At 41.7% G+C, this 20,450-nt stretch overlaps 1 protein-coding gene across 2 annotated transcripts in view; it reads right to left on the reverse strand.

Annotated features, from left to right (window-relative positions):
- Nucleotides 1-20,450, reverse strand: part of CACNA1I (calcium voltage-gated channel subunit alpha1 I) — a 721,300-nt gene that overhangs the window by 157,918 nt on the left and 542,932 nt on the right. For both annotated transcript variants that reach the window (XM_056524026.1, XM_056524025.1), the window contains exon 14: nucleotides 4,213-4,368. In XM_056524026.1, the coding sequence (XP_056380001.1) occupies nucleotides 4,213-4,368 (156 nt within the window). The remainder of the gene's footprint in view (nucleotides 1-4,212; nucleotides 4,369-20,450) is intronic.

The raw sequence follows: 20,450 nt of genomic DNA on the forward strand, positions 1-20,450 counted from the left end.
TGCCGAAAAAATGCTGTTTCTATACGGCGCTGCTGCACAGGAGGGTTATAAAGTGAGCTCAGGAGCTGAGCTCGCATCATACCTGCACGGTCCCGGCTGCTGTCAGCAACCAGGACCCGTGGCTAATGCTAGACACCGCCTTTCCGGCATTAACTCTTTAGATGTGGCGATCAAAGTTGATTGCCGCTTCTAAGGTGAAAGTGAAAGCTTCCCGGCAGCTTAGTTGGGCTGATCGGGACCATCGCAGTAAAATCGCGATGTCCTGATCAGCTAGAATGCATCAGGAGGGGCCTTACCTGCCCCCTGCGCGTCCAATCGGCAATTGATTGCTCCAAGCCTGAAATCCAGGCTTGAGCAATCAACCACCGATAACACTGATCAATGCATTGCAATGCAATGGCATTGGTCAGTGTATTTAATCAATGTTATGCATGTTATGCATGCAGTCCCCTATGAGGCTATAACATTGCAAAAAAAAGGGGAAAAAAATGAATAAAGATGATTTAACCCCTCCCCTAAGAAAAGTTTGAATCACCCCCCGCCCCCCTTTTCCCAAAAATTAAAATATATGTGGTATCACCGCGTGCGTAAATGTCCGAAAACCGCACGGTCGATAACGTATGCGCAAAAAGATTCCAAAGTCCAAAATAGCATATTTTTGGTCACTTTTCATACCCCCAAAAAATTTATAAAAAGCAATCAAAAAGTCTGCTCAAACAAAAATGGTACCAATAAAAACTTGGCACAAAAAATTAGTCCTCATAGCATCCAGCACACCGTACGTGAAAAAATAAAAAGTTATAGGGGTCAGACAGTTTTAAACGTATATGTTTTCCTGCATGTAGTTATGATTTTTTTCAGAAGTACGACAAAATCAAACCTATATAAGTAGGATATCATTTTAATCATATGGACCTACAGAATAAAGATAAGGTGTCAGTTTTACCAAAAAATGTACTGCGTAGAAACGGAAGCCCCAAAAGTTACAATGGCATTTTTTCTTCCATTTTGTCGCACAATGATTTTTTTTCCTGTTTCGCTGTAGATTTTTGAGTAAAATGACTGACGTCATTACAAAGTAGAATTGGTTGCACAAAGAATAAGCCATCATATGGATTTTTAGGAGCAAAATTGAAAGGGTTAGGATTTTTAAAAGGTAAGGAGGAAAAAACGAATGTGCAAAAACGGAAAAATATCCTTAAAGGGGTTCTCCGGTGCTTACACATCTTATCCCCTATGCAAAGGATAGGGGATAAGATGCCTGATTGCGGGAGTCCCGCTGCTGGTGATGCCCGTGATCATTCACGCGGCACCCCGTTTGTAATCAGTCCCTGGAGTGTGTTCGCTCCGGGTCTGATTACGGGCGAGTACAGGGTCGGCGGCATGTGACATCACGCCTCCGCCCCCGTGTGACGTCACGCTCCGCCCCTCAATGCAAACCTATGGGAGGGGGCGTGATAGCTATTTTTACCCACCTGAGAATTAAATGTGTGCCAATATTTGAGGAGGCTGTTAACTATACTCTAGGCCGTATTAGACTTTACGAGCAAGACCCTGCTAAAGAGCAACAATCTCGTAAATCAGTGCTTGTTTATTAAGCTTTCACATGGCTCAACCTCTGTGGAAACGGGCAGTATGAACAATCTCTCTATCATTCATGCTATATTTTTATATAACAACATAAAGAAAAATGTTTCAGCTCACCACTGTAAAATGTAGAGGACTGGAGCTCTGTAATAGTTCGGAGGGCAGGGCAGGCAAACAGCGGGCCGAGTCCCGGGAATCGACTTGACAAAAAGAGCAAAAAAGCAGGGGCCTTCAGTTGCTCCAAAATTAGGAAGATAGGCAGTTAAAACTTCACATTTATTGTAGTGTTTAATATCCATGATTGTTACGCCGAGCGCTCCGGGTCCCCGCTCCTCCCCGGAGCGCTCGCTACACTCTCGCTCCCGCAGCGCCCCGGTCAGATCCACTGACCGGGTGCGCTGCGATTCCGCCTCCAGCCGGGATGCGATTTGCGATGCGGGTGGCGCCCGCTCGCGATGCGCACCCCGGCTCCCGTACCTGACTCGCTCTCCGTCGGTCCTGTCCCGGCGCGCGCGGCCCCGCTCCCTAGGGCGCGTGCGCGCCGGGTCTCTGCGATTTAAAGGGCCACTGCGCCGCTGATTGGCGCAGTGGTTCTAATCAGTGTGTTCACCTGTGCACTCCCTATGTATACCTCACTTCCCCTGCACTCCCTCGCCGGATCTTGTTGCCATTGTGCCAGTGAAAGCATTCCCTTGTGTGTTCCTAGCCTGTGTTCCAGACCTCCTGCCGTTGCCCCTGACTACGATCCTTGCTGCCTGCCCCGACCTTCTGCTACGTCCGACCTTGCTTCTGTCTACTCCCTTGTACCGCGCCTATCTTCAGCAGTCAGAGAGGTTGAGCCGTTGCTAGTGGATACGACCTGGTCACTACCGCCGCAGCAAGACCATCCCGCTTTGCGGCGGGCTCTGGTGAATACCAGTAGTGACTTAGAACCGGTCCACTAGCACGGTCCACGCCAATCCCTCTCTGGCACAGAGGATCCACCTCCTGCCAGCCGGCATCGTGACAATGATGAGTAAAAAATGTACAGGAGAACCGACACATTTCGAGCCGCCACTGGCTCTTATTCGTGATAGGCAGTGAAGTTTTAACTGCATATCTTCCTGATTTTGGAGCAGCTGGAGGCCCCTGCTTTTTTGCTCTTTTTGTCAAGTATATTTTTATATAATCATTCATTGGCCGTACATTTCTTATTACACTGTATGGCCAACAAACAAGAGTTCTTTAGTATGCTGGTTGGCTGATAATCCCCCCTATGGAATAGAGCCCTCACTTTCCTCATCCCCCACTGCTGCTGTTCCAATGATGTACTGTCCCTGCTGCTCATTACTTCACCTTTTAATGGCACAAAGGTAACACCCATTTGGCCAATCACTGGCCACAGCGGAGATCTACACCAGCCAGGGATCGGCTGAACAACCATCCTTTTGTATATCGAGATGGGGACCATGAGGTGGCAAGCAGTAGGGACTGCGCAATGTGGGAACTGCAGCAGATGGGGAACAGGCACGTGAGAACAGATACCTTTTATTTTTTATCCCAGCCTGGCTACTTTAAAAACAAACAAAAAAAGAAACACACACTCTGTGTAAATACATAAATATATAACATAAGATAAGATAAAAAAAAATAATAATAATAATAATAAAAAAAAAATATATATATATATATATTTATATGCAATGGATAGAGGCAGCACACCACGATGATATAATCCAAAAACTGTGAATTTATTCCATGATGTAGAAAACAACGTTTCGGCGATCTCTCACCGCCATTTTCAAGTCATTTCAAGAACCGGAGCACCGAGGTTCAACAGGCCTGCACCCATTCCACTATTCTGGATGTGCTGCTTTTTATGAACTTTCTATATATATATATATATATATATATATATATATACATTCAGTCAGGAGCACAAAGAGGAATATTCTGATAAATATGCAGAAAAGAAAAAATGACATGGACTTCTTGCTTCTGTATCGCGGCATTTGAATGTTCAGCTCTTTCTGTTTGAGATAATAAGTTGGATACTTGAGCCTGCCATGTACTAATACGTTTACATCCAGACCGCTAACTACAATGGCAGAGCTATGAAATAAGCCGCCACTGCTATTCTGACTGCAACAATACCTGAACATCTGATCTACCTGTTTACGTCATAGCTGCGTCCCGAGAAGCATGACCTTGCAATCATTATCACAATAGCAATCTGAACAGAGTCCTATGAGACGGGCCAGTGGAAAAGTGGAATGATGAATACATTTATTTCAATTTATTATGTATGAGAATTCAAGATAAAATAAATACAGTCTCGGTTAAACTGCTTTGAGTTAGCATAAGATATACAACTGGTGTATTTTAGGGAACACAGTAAGTGGCCCTTAAAATAGTAATGCAGGCTGTTTACAGATCACTTGGCAGTGTTCCCTCATTACAAATAAATAGACTAGATAGGTCAGGAAGTTCTAACATGCTGTCAAATTATATTTTCTATCCATATGCTTCAAAGACATTAAGATCTCTCTGCAGATTTGACACCCGTTACAGTATATTCCTCTGACACCACTAATGTGCTTAAACATGGTATAGTAAAAACCAAATAGAACATATTTTTGTCTTTACCTCTGCTTGGAACCCTTCAACTAAAATGGCAACCAGTAGATTGAAAAGTACGTAATTCCCGAATGTCATCAAGGCCACGAAGTATAGAGCAGCCCAGGGAGATGTACTGGCCATCCCATTATACAGCACCACATTCCAGTCTTCTTGTGTCAAGATCTAGAGAAAAGTGGAAATACAATAGATTTAAATGTATGGACCTACACATTAAAAAGTTCACAGCACACAAGGTACATAAGCGAGATATTTTCATTCAACCAAAGTGTTTCCGAAATATAGGAAGGTGAAAGAAACACCTTCTGAGCACTTCCACCACCCAGGCCTTTCCCAAACATTGGACAACATTAAAGGGGTCATACAGCTAATAAAACATATCCACTATTAACCTGACCTGGAAAAAGATGGGCTCTATTCTGGAGATCATGGGGAGGCCCAGCAGTCGGACCTCCGTGATCAGACACATCACTTATCCTGTGGTTAGGGCATATGTTTTATAGCCAGATAACCACTTTAACAAGCACATAGATGTAGCAGATATAACAGCCAGACTTGGTGGATTAATGAACCGCAGACTTTATAAGGAGAAAACCCACTTTTATTCAATATCCAAATAAATCACAATGGTGTTTTGGGCCAGTCCACTTACCGTATATACTCGAGTATAAGCCGAGTTGTTCAGCACGATTTTTTGTGCTGAAAACGCCCCCCTCGGCTTATACTCGAGTGAACTCTCCGCCTTTCAATCCCTTCTCAGTGGTCTTCAACCTGCGGATCTCCAGATGTTGCAAAACTACAACTCCCAGCATGCCCGGACAGCCATCGGCTGTCCGGGAATACTGGGAGTTGCAGTTTTGAAACCTCTGGAGTTCTGCAGGTTGTAGACCACTGTGGTCTTTGTCATCATCCAGACCCCCCTTTAGTTTTCTACTCTCCTCCCCTCAGTGGGAAGGTAAAGTGAGCTGGTCCGGGCCATCTATGCTGCAGGGACCGTCCAGTGGGGAGGGTTAGTCGTTCTCCGCGCTCTGGGCCTGACCCGGACTAGTGACGTTGCCTTGACGATGACGCACAGGGAAGTTCATGCGCAAGAACGTCCCTGTGCGTCGTCGTCAAGGCAACGCCACTAATCCGGGGCCGGCCCGGAGTGGAGAAGAGGGCCTCCCAGTGAAAATGGATAGCCCGGAATGACTAACCCTCCCCACCGGACGGTCCCTGCAGCATAGATGGCCCGGACCAGCTCACCCTTCCTTCCCACCGAGGGGGGATGAGTACAAAACTAAAGGGGGGGGGGGTCTGTATGATGACGAAGGCCGCAGTGGTCTTCAACCTGCGGACCTCCAGAGGTTTCAAAACTACAACTCCCAGCATGCCCGGACAGCCGATGGCTGAAGGGATTGACATGCGGTGATGATGAAGGGGGGGGGGATGATGACGGGGGTCTGGATGATGACATGGGGGGGATGATGTATTTCCCACCCTAGGCTTATAGTCGAGTCAATAACTTTTCCTGGGTTTTTGGGGTGAAATTAGGGGCCTTGGCTTACTTCAGGAAAGCTGCAATGCACATAACATCAAAGCTGCAATGCACATAACATCACTGCTCACCTACTGGCCACTTAGTGTACAGGATCAGGGATAAAAAGATTACAAAATAAATCCCAAAAACTTAATGTATTTACAAATGTTTGTGTTATTTCTACTTCAGATTCATATTTTGTTGGAAAAAAAGCAACCATCATTTTAAAATCCTGGACTAACCCTTAAAAGCTGCAAACATGGAAGCTTGAAATACTTACCAACAACAACATAAAAGCTTTAATAAAAGAGCTGATTATGCAACTTTTGCTAATTTATTACTTATGATCAGAGTTTTGTTCTTCTTGCCTGGAAATCCAATTCATAAATGAACTTGCATCATATTTATCAGAGCTTTCTTATTTTATTGACAAATGATAGAATATGTGGTAAGCCATACATTACTGGTTGGCTTATACTCGATTATATACAGTACTGTAAGTGCTCCCCCTCCCCTCCGCTATCCCAGGTCCCACTTCTCATTGATTTCAATGAAACCCCCTAGCTGTCTGACCTCCCTCTCACTTGGGCTAAAACTATAAAGAGTCTGTCAATAAAGTCAAAGGCACTTCTGGCTCATTTGCATATTAGATGAAAGGGCATTTTCTCTTTAAAAAGATCTACCTTTACCTTAATAAAGGTATGCTATTTAAAGATATTATCCAGGAATAGAAAAACCAAGGTAATTTCTACCAAAAGCAGCACCACGCCTGTCCTCAGGTTGTGTGTGGTATTACAACTTGGCTCCATTTACTTTAATGGAACTGAGCTGCAATACTACCCACAGGTAGGTGTTGTGCTGTTTTTGGAAGAAATTACTTCTGTTTTTTTGTTCCTGGATAATGCTATCAAGGACACCCAAGCCTCTACCAGGAGCTGTAATTATTTTAATTGTTAAAAGGGCTATAGCTCTGGCTAAGTGTGGAAGAAGTGATGTGCAGTACTAGAAAACAATGGCTACTTTTACCAAAAAACGGCACCACACCAGTCAATTGGTTGTGTCTTGAGATTAGATTATTCTGATTGGGATCCCTATTTGGAATTTTCCTGACTGTCCTACAATTGTTCATCAAAGTATGTACATAAGCAAGGACACCTGTCAAAGATTGGCACCCCTGCTCCTGTACTGTACACTGAGTGTCAGGACTGATTCCAGAGCGCCCAGCCCAGACAAATGTAGTGAGTGAAAGCTGCAATGCACATAACATCACTGCTAACCTACTGGCCACTTAGTGTACAGGATCAGGGATAAAAAGATTACAAAATAAATCCCAAAAACTTTACGTATTTACAAATTTTTGTGTTATTTCTACTTCAGATTCATATTTTGTTGGAAAAAAAGCAACCATCATTTTTAAATCCTGGACTAACCCTTAGAAGCTGCAAACATGGAAGTTTGAAATACTTACCAACAACAACATAAAAGCTCTAATAAAAGAGCTGATTATGCTACTTTTGCTAATTTATTACTTATGGTCAGAGTTTTGTTCTTCTTGCCTGGAAATCCAATTCATAAATGAACTCGCATCATATTTATCAGAGCTTTCTTATTTTATTGACAAATGATAGAATATGTGGTAAGACATACATTGCTGGTCGATCCCATGAATTGATGACAATTTAATAATTGGACAGTCCAGGCAAGCCACTGCGCAGCCCTGCTAATAGCGAGAAGCTTCTCCCTTCGGGTGGGGTCCTATCCCATGTTATCCTTTTCTGATGACAACTTATCCTGGAACTTTTCCCATACATCTTAGGCTTCTTTCACACAACAAAATTACTCAGTTTTAAAGATCCGTACAAAGTTCCGTCTGAAAATCAGCTGTAAAAAGGCAGTTACAAAATCCTATACATCCGTTAGGAAAATCCCATTATAGTCTATAGGTTTTTTCTTAAAGTCGTTTAAACCCATTATAGCCCGTTATTAATAACGGCAGTGCATGCACTATTTCTCCCGTTACTATCTTCCGTCACAAAATAACGTCCGTTATTAATAATGGGCTATAATGGGTGAAAACGGCTATTAGAAAAATCCCCTAGACTATAATGGGATTTTCTAATGGCCATATAGGATTTTGGAACTGCTGTTTTACAGCTGATTTTCAGACGGAACTTGGTTCGGATCTTTAAAATGGAGTAATTTTGTAGTGTGAAAGGGGGCTAAAACTTTTTTTTTGTATATCAACTGGCTCCAGAAAGTTAACAGATTTGTAAATTACTTCTTTTAAAAAAATCTTAATCCTTTCAGTAATTATGAGCTTCTGAAGTTAAAGTTGTTCTTGTCTAAATCCTCTCTGATGACACCTGTCTCGGGAAATGCCCAGTTTAGAAGCAAATCCCCATAGCAAACCTCTTCTAAACTGGGCATTTCCCAAGACAGGTGTCATCAGAGAGGATTTAGACAGAAAAGAACAACCTTAACTTCAGAAGCTCATAAGTACTGAAAGGATTAATATTTTTTAATAGACGTAATTTATTACAAATCTGTTTAACTTTCTGGAGCCAGTTGATATATATAAAAAAGTTTTTTCCTGGAGTACCCCTTTAATCTTCTCAGCTCCCCCTGTTCTATAACATGTCTCCTGCAGATTGGACTCCATTTCTAACGTGACAAGTTCACTTAAACTAGTGATTTCCTTCTTTCCTTATTTAGTGTATAAACACTCTAAGTGCTAACACAACATTTGTTATTTTTTGTTATATGTTTTATCATGAGGTAGACATCTAGAAATGTGGATAGATTTCTGGAATGTGAATGCCAAATACCCATGTATTCAAATTATCGCCCCATGCATTAAAAAAATATATTTTTGATGGACTGTTTTCACTAATGACGGTTTATTAAATACAATTTGGGAAAAAGATACGTTTTAATGGTTTGTGTAAATTTGGAAATAATGGGATTCTGTTCTTATAGACATTGGCCCAGATTTATCAAACTGTGTGAGAGAAAAACTGTGCGATTTTTCCTCAGCAACCAATCACAGCTCAGCTAACGAGCTTTGGTAAAGTGAAAGCTGAGCTGTGATTGGTTGCTGTGGGAAAATCACACATTTGATTGATAAATCTGGGCCATAGTGCCACTTCTGTCTACAGGCTATGGGTGATATTGTAACTCAACCCCGAACCCTATTGAACAAACACAGAGCTGCGAAGGGGAAAGCCCTGTGTGTGTCTGCTCATAGCGCATACGCAGTGTATTTCCCAGTGTCTGGCAGATTTCTCGCAGCATGAAATACACTGCATATGTGGTGTGTGTGACCCTGCCCTTAAATTATGTTTGACCCATTAAAGTCAATGGGCCCACCGGCAATATAGCAAGCTTTACACTGGCATGCCTCTTGACAAGGTTGCCAACATATTCCGCTACGAGTGGCCTAAAATGTTATGTATACTGACCCTAGTAAATAAAAATAGATGCTGTTTTTTGGAAAGATTAGACCTTTCTTGTAATCTTAGCCGACCTATTTAAGTTATAAGTTACACCAAATTCAGGAAACTTTCAAATTACCTTAAAATAATTACTGTAAACTGCAGAAAAATGCTGCGATTAATTTACTGCTATATACATTTGCATAATTCACCTTCTCCTGCTTTCCTCCCCTAACACATGTCAAATAAAATGAATACATTGCATGGGGGCATATTTCAGCCTTTTTTGTCCTGACAATGGTAATGTGTTTATTTTAAATATGAGAAAACAGATGTTGAAATCTGACAAAGGAAATTTAATTATCCGTAAATGAGCTTTAATGCAGATTTAATGAATTTAAAGTACACACAGAATATAGGAACAATCTAAGCAATACTAGTCATAAACTCTTGTTTCAAAACAATTTTGTAAATGATGTCTTCCACAAAGAAGAACAGCACAATATCATTTCATGCAACACTTTACAATGGAAGCAATTTATTGAGGATTTTGTTTTTTGCTACTTATTCTTTATTTTGCATTTGAATGGGTATTGCTTTATATATCTTATCCCCTAGCCATGAATGGAGGGGGCATGGTGTGACGTCACTAGGGGGCATGGTGTGATGTCACTAGGGGGCATGGCTGTGACGTCACGTTCCCGTCTCTGAGGCAGCGCTCGGAACAAAATGCCGGGGGTTGCACCGAGATTGTGGTGGTCCCCAGCGGCGGGACCCCTAAGATCATACATCTTATCCCCCATCTTTTCGATAGGGGATAAGATTTATGAAGCCGGAATACCCCTTTAATACCAGTGACCAAGACATGAGACAGAATTTACAATTGTGCATACTCTTCTAACCAAGATTATACTTAAAGTAGGTATAACCTACAAGACCATCTCCAATGTTCAATGAATCCATAGCTTGACACTGAGACTTTTGAGCAACCTTATGCTTTTCATGACATGGTTATCAATGATTGTTTTCATTGATGCGTCACTTACAATCGATCTCTGTGATGAAAAACGGCCTATTGAATTGGAAGGAGCCACATGACCTGCTTCCACCAGACATTGCTTAGTAGAAGTCACATGTAGCTTGAGCTTTACATTGTTACCATATGTTCTTGCCCATTGATAGCAGGAGGATATTTGATGTTTATTTTGAAGTATCCTCACAAGGATTGTAGGTCTGTCTAGATTATATGATATTGAGCAGGGAGACAACACGCTAAGTACAGACTTCTGATCTGTCGGGGTCTGAACACTCAGACCACCAACGGATCAAAACTTTTGACATATCAAAAGTTTTTTCAATGATAAAAGGTACAGTCTAATGGTGATAGAAAACAAGGGGAAAGAAAATACAAGACATTTCTGTCCTGGTAGCATAATCAGACACCAATATAGGAGGATTATTGCTACGGTGCTTCCTTTCTTCTATGTACACAACTGATAGGATGCTTGAGTTTCCTCTTACTAAAGCTGGTTAGGTACAAAATTTAAATAAAAAATGATCCTCACAAAGTGAGGAAGAGTAGAATTGATTCCATTGGTCGGGGGGGGGGGGGTGTAGGGTTACATGGGGGCAAGGACAAAAAGTAAGGGGGGGGGGGGCAATTATCAAATATATTGAACTTGTTCTCTGTAGTCTTTCCTTTACTTCTCCATCTTGTCCAGACAGCCATGACCTCTTCCAGCTACATCTTCTCTCTGCAGGAAAAGTACTTTCCTCACCAGTGTTCGCTCCCGTGTTGCCCTCCTTATATGCCAATCTGGCCTCTACTAGCAAGGCCTGGCACCTAGATAGGGATGCATGCAGCATAATTACATAATAAAGCTGACCTACATCCTAAAGGGAGTGCTTAGCTGTGGTATAGGAAGCCTTTCATACACAGCCGGCCATGGATAATTTAATTGTGAGTGTGTCCTAAGGATGCCTCCGTGAGGGACACTATATGAGAGCCATAAGGGACAGTTTATGGGAAGCATGAGGGGCAATAAATGGGAGGCATGAGGGACAGTATATATGAGGCATAAGGGACAATATGTGGGAGACACGAGGGAAAGAATATGGGAGGCATGATGGACAATATATGGGAGGCAGGAGGGACAGGATATGGGAGGCATGAAGGACAATATATATATGAGGTATTAGGGACAATATATGGGAGACATGAGGAACAGAATATGGGTGGCATGAGGGGCAATATATGGGAGGCATGAGGGAAGAAATATGAGAATCATGAGTGACACTATTTGTGAGGCATTAGGGGCAATATATGGGAGGTAGGAGGGACAATATATGGGAGGTATAAGGGACACTATTTGGGAGGCTTTAGTGACAATATATGAGAGGCATGAGAGACAGTTTATGGGAGGCATGAGGGGCAATATATGGGAGGCATGAGGGACAGTATATTGGAGGCATGAAGGACAATATACAGTATATGAGGTATAAGGGACAGGATATGGGTGGCATGAGGGACAATATATGGGAGACATGAGGGACAATATATGGGAGGCATGAGGGACAATATATGGGAGGCATGAGAGACAATATATGGGAGACATGAGGGACAATATATGGGAGGTAGGAGGGACAATATATGGGAGGTATAAGGGACACTATTTGGGAGGCTTTAGTGACAATATATGAGAGGCATGAGAGACAGTTTATGGGAGGCATGAGGGGCAATATATGGGAGGCATGAGGGACAGTATATTGGAGGCATGAAGGACAATATACAGTATATGAGGTATAAGGGACAGGATATGGGTGGCATGAGGGACAATATATGGGAGGCATGATGGACAATATATGGGAGGCATGAGGGACAATATATGGGAGGCATAAGGGACAATATATGGGAGGCATGAGGGACAATATATGGGAGGCATGAGGGACAATATATGGGAGGCATGAGGGACAATATATGGGAGGCATGATGGACAATATATGGGAGGCATGATGGACAATATATGGGAGGCATGAGGGACAATATATGGGAGGCATGAGGGACAATATATGGGAGGCATGAGGGACAATATATGGGAGGCATGAGGGACAATATATGGGAGGCATGAAGGACAGTATATGGGAGGCATGAAGGACAGTATATGGGAGGCATGGGGGACAATATGGGGAAGGCGTGAGCACACATGGAGCACTCAGAGTTTACCTCTTCTGTAGCTCTTCCCTTTGTTTTAAACATTTTCTCTTTAATTGGGTACTATCATTTCAACAAATGTTAGATAAATCAAGTGTATACAGTAAATACATAAAACCTTTTTAAATGAATATTAATGAAAATGGCTTTTTTCTCTTTTTATTCATCCGCTGCTCCGAACTCCTTCACTGATCATTCACTCTGAAGTCACTGCTAAAATCCCTCTTAAGAGACAAGAAGGGATAAGGTTACATACTGCCCATAGAATTCTCTGGAGATAATAGAGGATAGTGCAGTGAGGATGCTCAGAAAAGCAACTAGAGATGCGGGGGGGGGGGGGGGGCTGGTGGACGTGTGGAAAAAGTCTGATGCAAGTCATGTTATGACTAGAATTACTTTTTTATGTACACATAGGACAGCTTATTCTAAAATGTCATCTGAAATGAAAGGTACAATTTTGTCTTCAAACATAAGATATTGAAAACTTTTCATATTTTGAACAATATAAGTATGTTGTCTGAAGTAAAATATTGTAATTACGGAAAACTGGCCAGGAAAACAGTGTTGGGAAGAGTTCAACATGTAGATTAGTGTTTGGATGACATTTTCTCTAGTGTAACTATGTTTATGGATATCTTAACTAACGTATTTATCGGCGTATAACACGCACCCCCATTTTAACAGGGAAATTTAAATAAACAAAATAAAATGTAAAATAAATGACTTGGACTAAATGCCACATCATCCACCCAACTTCGTTTTCTTCTGCACCTCAGTTTGGTACCGTCCCCTCCATTGCCACATCAATCCTTCCCTTTTATCAGTCCCTGTGCCACATTTACCCCTCTCATCGCCACCCCCCATGTCTCATAATCTCCCCATGTCTCATCATTCCCCCCTCATCATCCCCCCACCCTGTCTCATCATGTCCCCTATCATTCCCCCTCATCATCCCCCCACCCTGTCTCATGTCCCCCATCATCCCCCCACCCTGTCTCATCATGTCCCCCATGATTCCCCCTCATCATCCCCCACCCTGTCTCATCATGTCTCTCATCATTATCCCCCCACCCTGTCTCATCATCCCCCCCCATTCCCCCCACATCATTTGCCCATCATTTCCCCCTGTCTCATCCCCCCATCATCCCCCCCTCATATTTCCCCCTGTCTCATCCCTCCATCATCCCCCCTCATCATTTCCCCCTGTCTCATCCCCCCATCACCCCCACCCTCATCATTTCCCCTGTCTCATCCCCCATCATCATTTCCCCCTGTCTCATCCCCCCATCATTCCCCCCCCCCCCCCCTCATCATTTCCCCATCTCATCATCCCCCCATCATGTTCCTCCTATGGCATCCAGTGGTGTTCAACCTGCGGACCTTGTTGCAAAACTGCAACTCCCAGCATGCCCGGACAGCCAACTGCTGTCCGGGCATGCTGGGAGTTGTAGTTTTGCAACGTCTGGAGGTCCGCAGGTTGAAGACCACTCTTCCCCTTTCCTTACTTGTCTGCGCTTCGACTGTCTTGCGGGGTAAGTGAAGCAGATGAGTTACGTCCTCTCCCGGCTCCTCTGCACGGCATCACGGATATCACTTTTCGGCGGCAACTACAGGAAATGAATTGATGCCACACGGAGAAGCCGGCAGAGGACGTAACTCATCTGCTTCACTGACCCCGCAAGACCCTCCGCCTGACCTGCCGAAGCGCAGACAGGTAAGGAAAATAAACAAAACGATAAAAAGCAGGGAAAGGGGGTATGATGAGGGAGGGGGAGGGAGGGAAAATGAAAAGTGAAACTCACTTGTCTCCCGCACTATACACAGGTACTGGGGGATAGTGCAGAAGACGCTGATTAAAAGGTGGCGCAGATCCGGACAAGGTAGGGCTCATTTTAATCAGCGTCTCCCGCACTATCCACCACACCAGTACCTGTGGATACTGCGGGAGAAAACAAGTGACAGTGCGGGGAGGATACGCCGCCGGTCACTGATTTAAAGTGGCTGCGGCCGTGCTGTTAATACTTAACAAGCAGACACTGCTGCGGCCGCTTTAAATCAGTGACCAGAAGATTTATCGGCGTATAACACGCATGCAGGCTTTTTGCCTTAAATTTAATTTTTAAAAGTGCGTGTTATACGCCGATAAATACGGTATACTAGAAACAAAGAAATGTTTTGTCACAACAAAGTGTTAGCGGTATTGGATGTACTGACTATTTCCTCTTTTAATGTAATAAAGTAATGGTAGTGCTGTTAGTTGTTTCCTATTTTGAGCATTTTGAGAGGAAACAGAATAGTTTTCTGACAAAATGTTGTTGTTTCTCAAGAACGGTTTAATTTTGTTTGTGTTCGGGAGTCTATCCCAATGCCCCAAGTTTTAAAATATTCATCAAAGTTTTTTTTTCTTGTAAAACTTGTCTTTTCATAATTCTTTCATTTTACAGATGTTAGTAACCCATTCATATATGGAAGGGATTGTTGTCTCCTTCTAGTAGGTGGGAAATAAAAGTTTTGGTACAATAATACAATGTAACGGATTGGATACATAATAAATGCCATTAACAAATCAAAAAGTGGGAGTAAAATTAAACAAGGTGTCATTTTTATAGGGATACAATAGAAGATGCTATATTTCCCTTAATTTTTACCCAGAATTTGTTTTATTTAGGTGCAGTGAGATTAGATATGGGATGTTGTTCTTTTATACACATTTCCAACATAAATTGTTGGGGGGGGGGGGGGGGAGGCTTGTACCAGTGACTATTTTATAGGTAAGCTTCTGAATTCTTGTATTAAGCAGACTCAGGAATTGAATGTGTGGTGAGTGAAGGCAGGCCCAGTGCTTGCCTCAGACACCTCCCTTCCTGAGCAGTGGATGTCAGAATAAGTGAGCAGCAGAACAAAGGGATTTGTGAGCCAAATACAGAAGCTAGACACAAAAAAGAGATGTAAAGCATCTGCATGACCTAGTGAGTAACATATATAAGCGCTATATTTTCCTGTGATATGTACGCTTTACAGGTACGCTTTGATGAATTGTTGAGTTCTAAAGTAAGTCTATTGAGCCCATCTACTTCCACAAGAACAGAAGAGCAGTGAACCAAGGAGAAAAGTCACATACTTCTCCCAGTTTGTCCCAGTGATTAATGGGGGTCTGAACACCTAGACCCCGACTTGTCAAAATCTCTGAAATATCTCTGACATATAAAAAGATTTCCATAATCCATTTGTACAATATCTGAGTCTCAATGTCCGCTATGTGGACTGCATTATGATCATTTGGTCAGGGGTCACCTCCATCTTTGGGGATAGTAAGACTGAATTATTGAATGTGTGTTTACAAGTGCAAAATAAAGGGTTAGAAATTGAAGAATATAGAATTGTATTCCTTCTTAAGAAACAATAGATTTTATCCCCAACCCATGAAATAATCACTTCCGTATGTGCAACTAATACGTTTTTGACAGATAAACTCTAATGAAGAGATCTTTGAGGCTCAAGCCTGAGAGTTATGCAATAGACGTGTAACAGAGGATATCCAGAATGGTTATTAAAACAAGCAATGCTTAAAGTAAAAATCATTTCCAGAACTCAGTTATTATTTAAGTAAAATACAAAATATAACCAGGTAAACCATGAGTCAAATAATAAAATCGTCAAAACATGAAAATTGACACATTTTACAGAATGATGATGGTCTTAAAGAAGCAGCTAGTAAGAGACAATGGCCGACATTTATCATAGCATGAAAAAGGAGGGGCAGATATATGTCTTTGTCAGAGCAATACATTTTCCAATGAATTTGGTTGGCAAATTAAATTTATTTAGGACAGAGGGAAGAAATCTCGAACTACTGCCGAATGCTATTGCTGCGTTTGTTGCTTTAAATATGTTATGTGTGTTCTTCATCTGTCCATCTGTGTTCACAGAATTGCATGGAGGATTTTCAATGTGTTATATTTTAAGAGTGTAAAATTCAGGGTTAATTCATTTAGAAACCAATTACTATATTTGGGTAGCTAATATTTTTGCATAAAATTTTGCATCATTATTAAAGGGGTACTATTTTTTTAAATCAACTGGTGCATGAAAGTTAAACAGATTTGTAAATTACTTCTATTTAAAAATCTTGATCCTTCCAGTACTTATTAGCTGCTGTATGCAGGAAGTTCTTTTTTAATTTATTTTCAGTCTGACCACAGTGCTCTCTGCTGACACCTTTGTCCATGTCAGGAACTGTCCCGAGCAGGAGAGGTTTGCTATGGGGATTTTCTTGTACTCTGGACAGTTCCTGACATGGACAGAGGTGTAAGCAGAGAGCACTGTGGTCAGACAGAAATGAAATAAAAAAAAGAACTTCCTGTGGTACATACAGCAGCTGATAAGTACTGAAAGGATTAGGATTTTTAAATAGAAGTAATTTACAAATCTGTTTTACTTTTTGCCAAATTTTTTCACCCATCAAAGTACCTCTTTAACCCCTTAACGACGAAGGACGTATATTTCCGTCCTCCTCCGGCTCCCGTGATATCGGGTCGGTCCCGGAGGCCATCAACGGCTGGGACCCGTGGCTAATACAGGACATCACCGATCGCGGTGATGCCCTGTATTAACCCTTCAGACGTGGCGATCAAAGCTGACCGCCGCGTCTGAAGCAAAAGTTAAAGTATACCAGCTGCTCAGTCGGGCTGTTCGGGACAGCCGCGGTGAAATCACGGCGTCCCGAACAGCTTACAGGACATCGGGAGGGCCCTTACTTGGCGAATGACTGTGCCGTGCCTGAGATCCAGGCAGGAGCAGTCAAGCGCCGATAACACTGATCACAGGCATGTTAATACATGCCAGTGATCTGTGTAAAAGATCAGTGTATGTAATGTTATAGGTCCCTATGGGGCTATAACATTGCAAAAAAAAAATTAAGAAAAAGTGTTAATAAAGATCATTTAACCCCTTCCCCAATAAAAGTTTGAATCACCCCCCTTTTCCCATGAAAAAAATAAAACAGTGTAAATAAAATAAAAATAAATATATGTGGTATCGCCGCGTGCGTAAATGTCCGAACAATAAAAATATATCATTAATTTAACCGCACGGTCAATAGTGTACACGCAAAAAGATTCCAAAGTCCAAAATAGCGTATTTTTGGCCACTTTTTATACCATTAAAAAATGAATAAAAAGTGATCAAAAAGTCCGATCAAAACAAATATGGTACCGATAAAAACTTCAGATCACAGTGCAAAAAATGAGTCCTCATATCGCCCTGTACATGGAAAAATCAAAAGTTATAGGGGTCAGAAGAGGACATTTTTAAACGTATAAATTTTCCTGCATGTAGTTAGGATTTTTTCCAGAAGTACGATAAATAGAAACCTATATAAGTAGGGTATCATTTTAACCGTACGGACCTACAGAATAATGATAAGATATAATTTTTACCGAAATATGCACTGCGTAGAAATGGAAGCCCCCAAAAGCTACAAAATGGCGTTTTTTCTTCAATTTTGTTGCACACTGATTTTTTTTCCGTTTTGCCGTGGATTTTTGGGTAAAATGACTAATGTCACTGCAACGTAGAATTGGTGACGCAAAAAATAAGCCATAAGATTGGATTGTTAGGTGGAAAATTGAAAGGGTTATGATTTTTAAAAGGTAAGGAGGAAAAAACGAAAATGCAAACACTGAAAAACCCTGCGTACTTAAGGGGTTAATAGTGATATGAGCCATAAGTTTTGCACAGAAGGTGTTGTCTTGTAACTATATTGCTTCTGTGTATGAACCTTTTAAATTGTAGAAGACAGTTTTCCAGTTCCAATTTCCAGTTTCCAGTAGTAAACAACAAATATTTAATGATACGTTCCACATGTGTCCTCATGACTAAATCAATGCAAAGCAATGGATATTTCTACCAAACTACAGCTCTGGTGTGGATACAGAATGAAATGTTTGCTGCAAGCACCTTGGCCAATGGAGTTGCTTTAGGCACAGCTCCTGTTAGTAATACTAAGAATATACAGAGAAGAGAATTAGCAGTTTGGTTGTTGGCTTTCGATTAGTAGAATGATCCATGGGAAGAATTGGCATGTAGACTGTAGGATGTGCAATTTCTTTTCTAAAATATCCCTACTGATTTACCACTTACTGCTCGTCCATAGGCTTTACATGTCTGGTCGATCAACAATTAACTCTGCACAGCCTTTTCAAAATGCCACTAGAATAGAGACCAGCTAAATGAACAGTGCTCAATACATGTGGTGTATACAGCTAAGCAGGAAGCAATACCCAGGCAGACTTTACTTGCATAGTGCCAATGAAACTGAGCAATGCTATGCAATAGCATAGAATTGCCCAGTAGTGGCAATCTAATGCTTGCTTATAAAATTACACTATAGGGATTTAAAAAGTTTACATAAATAAATAAATAAATGCCTTTTCCAGAATGGTTGTCCACCCACACATGGATCCCGCCGACTAGGTCATCCATTAGTCAAGTCTGTCCATGTCAAGTTCAGGCAAGTCAAGTTCAATTCAGCTGCGGGGACAAGTGCCAAGAGAGCTGATGGGCCCCATAGCAACCAAAGGATAACATGAGTGAAAGCCTCCAGCAGCTCTAAACCAGACAGGTCCACCGTGGCCGTTAAGAACTGACCAGGAACCCCATGTGTAAAAGTCTACCTCCTTTTTTTTTTTTTGTCGGTGTTTACCACTTTGTCAAGTCTCAGTCAGTCAGTCTAATAACATCAAGGCTAGCTAATCAAGTCTGCCCACGTCAAGTTCTGATCAGTCTAAGTTATATTTTGATTGAGAAGGATTACAAGTCCCAATGTGCCAAGAAAGCAACTGTGGTTCCCTACTGCTATTGCACTAAAACTGAACTGTACTTGTTACGTCACCTGTTATGTCTGTATTTCCTGAAGTAATGTTCAAAAGTGGTTTCCCTAACCTTGCATTTGTGGTATTCCTGACCTGGTGCTTGGCTTCAGCAACAACTTCATCCTTGGAGTGTGCTGGGTTAATATTCCTGGCGTCATGAACATTCTCATTACCATTCATATCAACTCACAGTATAACAACATGTTGTTAATCCCAGTTCTCCACTATATGTATATGCTTGAGAAAAGCTCCATTGAGGGGTTAAAACCTTGCTTTTTTGTTTGACATGAAGGAATACATTTTTCATATTTTCACTATTTTTTGAGTGCTGCGCCAGTTTCATATATATATATATATATATATATATATATATATATATATATATATGGAGTTGTCCGAACTATTAGAATATAACATAAGCAAAAACGTTATAGGGGTCAGAATAGGGAAATTTTAACCCCTTAAGGACTCAGCGTTTTTCCGTTTTAGCATTTTCATTTTTTCCTCATCACCTTCTAAAAATCATAACGCTTTCAATTTTGCACCTAAAAATCCATATGATGGCTTATTTTTTGCGCCACCAATTCTACTTTGCAGTGACATTAGTAATTTTACCAAATAATCCACGGCGAAACGGAAAAAGTCCATACGGTTAAAATGATACCCTACTTATATAGGTTGGATATTGTCGTACTTCGTAAAAAAAATCATAACTACATGCAGGAAAATTTATATGTAAAAAATTCTCATCTTCTAACCCCTATAACTTTTTTATGTTTCCGCGTACAGGCCGGTATGGGGACTCATTTTTTGTGCCGTGTTCTGAAGTTTTTATCGGTACCATTTTTGTATTGGTTGGACTTTTTGATCGCTTTTTATACATTTTTTCATGATATAAAAAGTGACCAAAAATACACTATTTTGGACTTTGGAATTTTTTTGCGCGCACGCCATTGACCGTGCAATTTAACCCCTTAAGGACCAAGGACGTACCGGTACGTCCTTGGTCCTGCTCTCCTGATATAACACAGGGTTACACAGTAACCCCACGTCATATCACGGCGGGCCCGGCGTCATAGTGAAGCTGGGACACGCCTCTAATAGCGCGCAGCGCCGATTACGGCGCCGCACGCTATTAACCCTTTAGCCGCGCGCTCAGAGCTGAGCCGCGCGGCTAAAAGCGAAACCGAAAGTGGCCGGCTAGCTCAGTCGGG

Source organism: Hyla sarda, chromosome 6, assembly GCF_029499605.1.
Source record: "Hyla sarda isolate aHylSar1 chromosome 6, aHylSar1.hap1, whole genome shotgun sequence".
NCBI lineage: Eukaryota > Metazoa > Chordata > Amphibia > Anura > Hylidae > Hyla > Hyla sarda.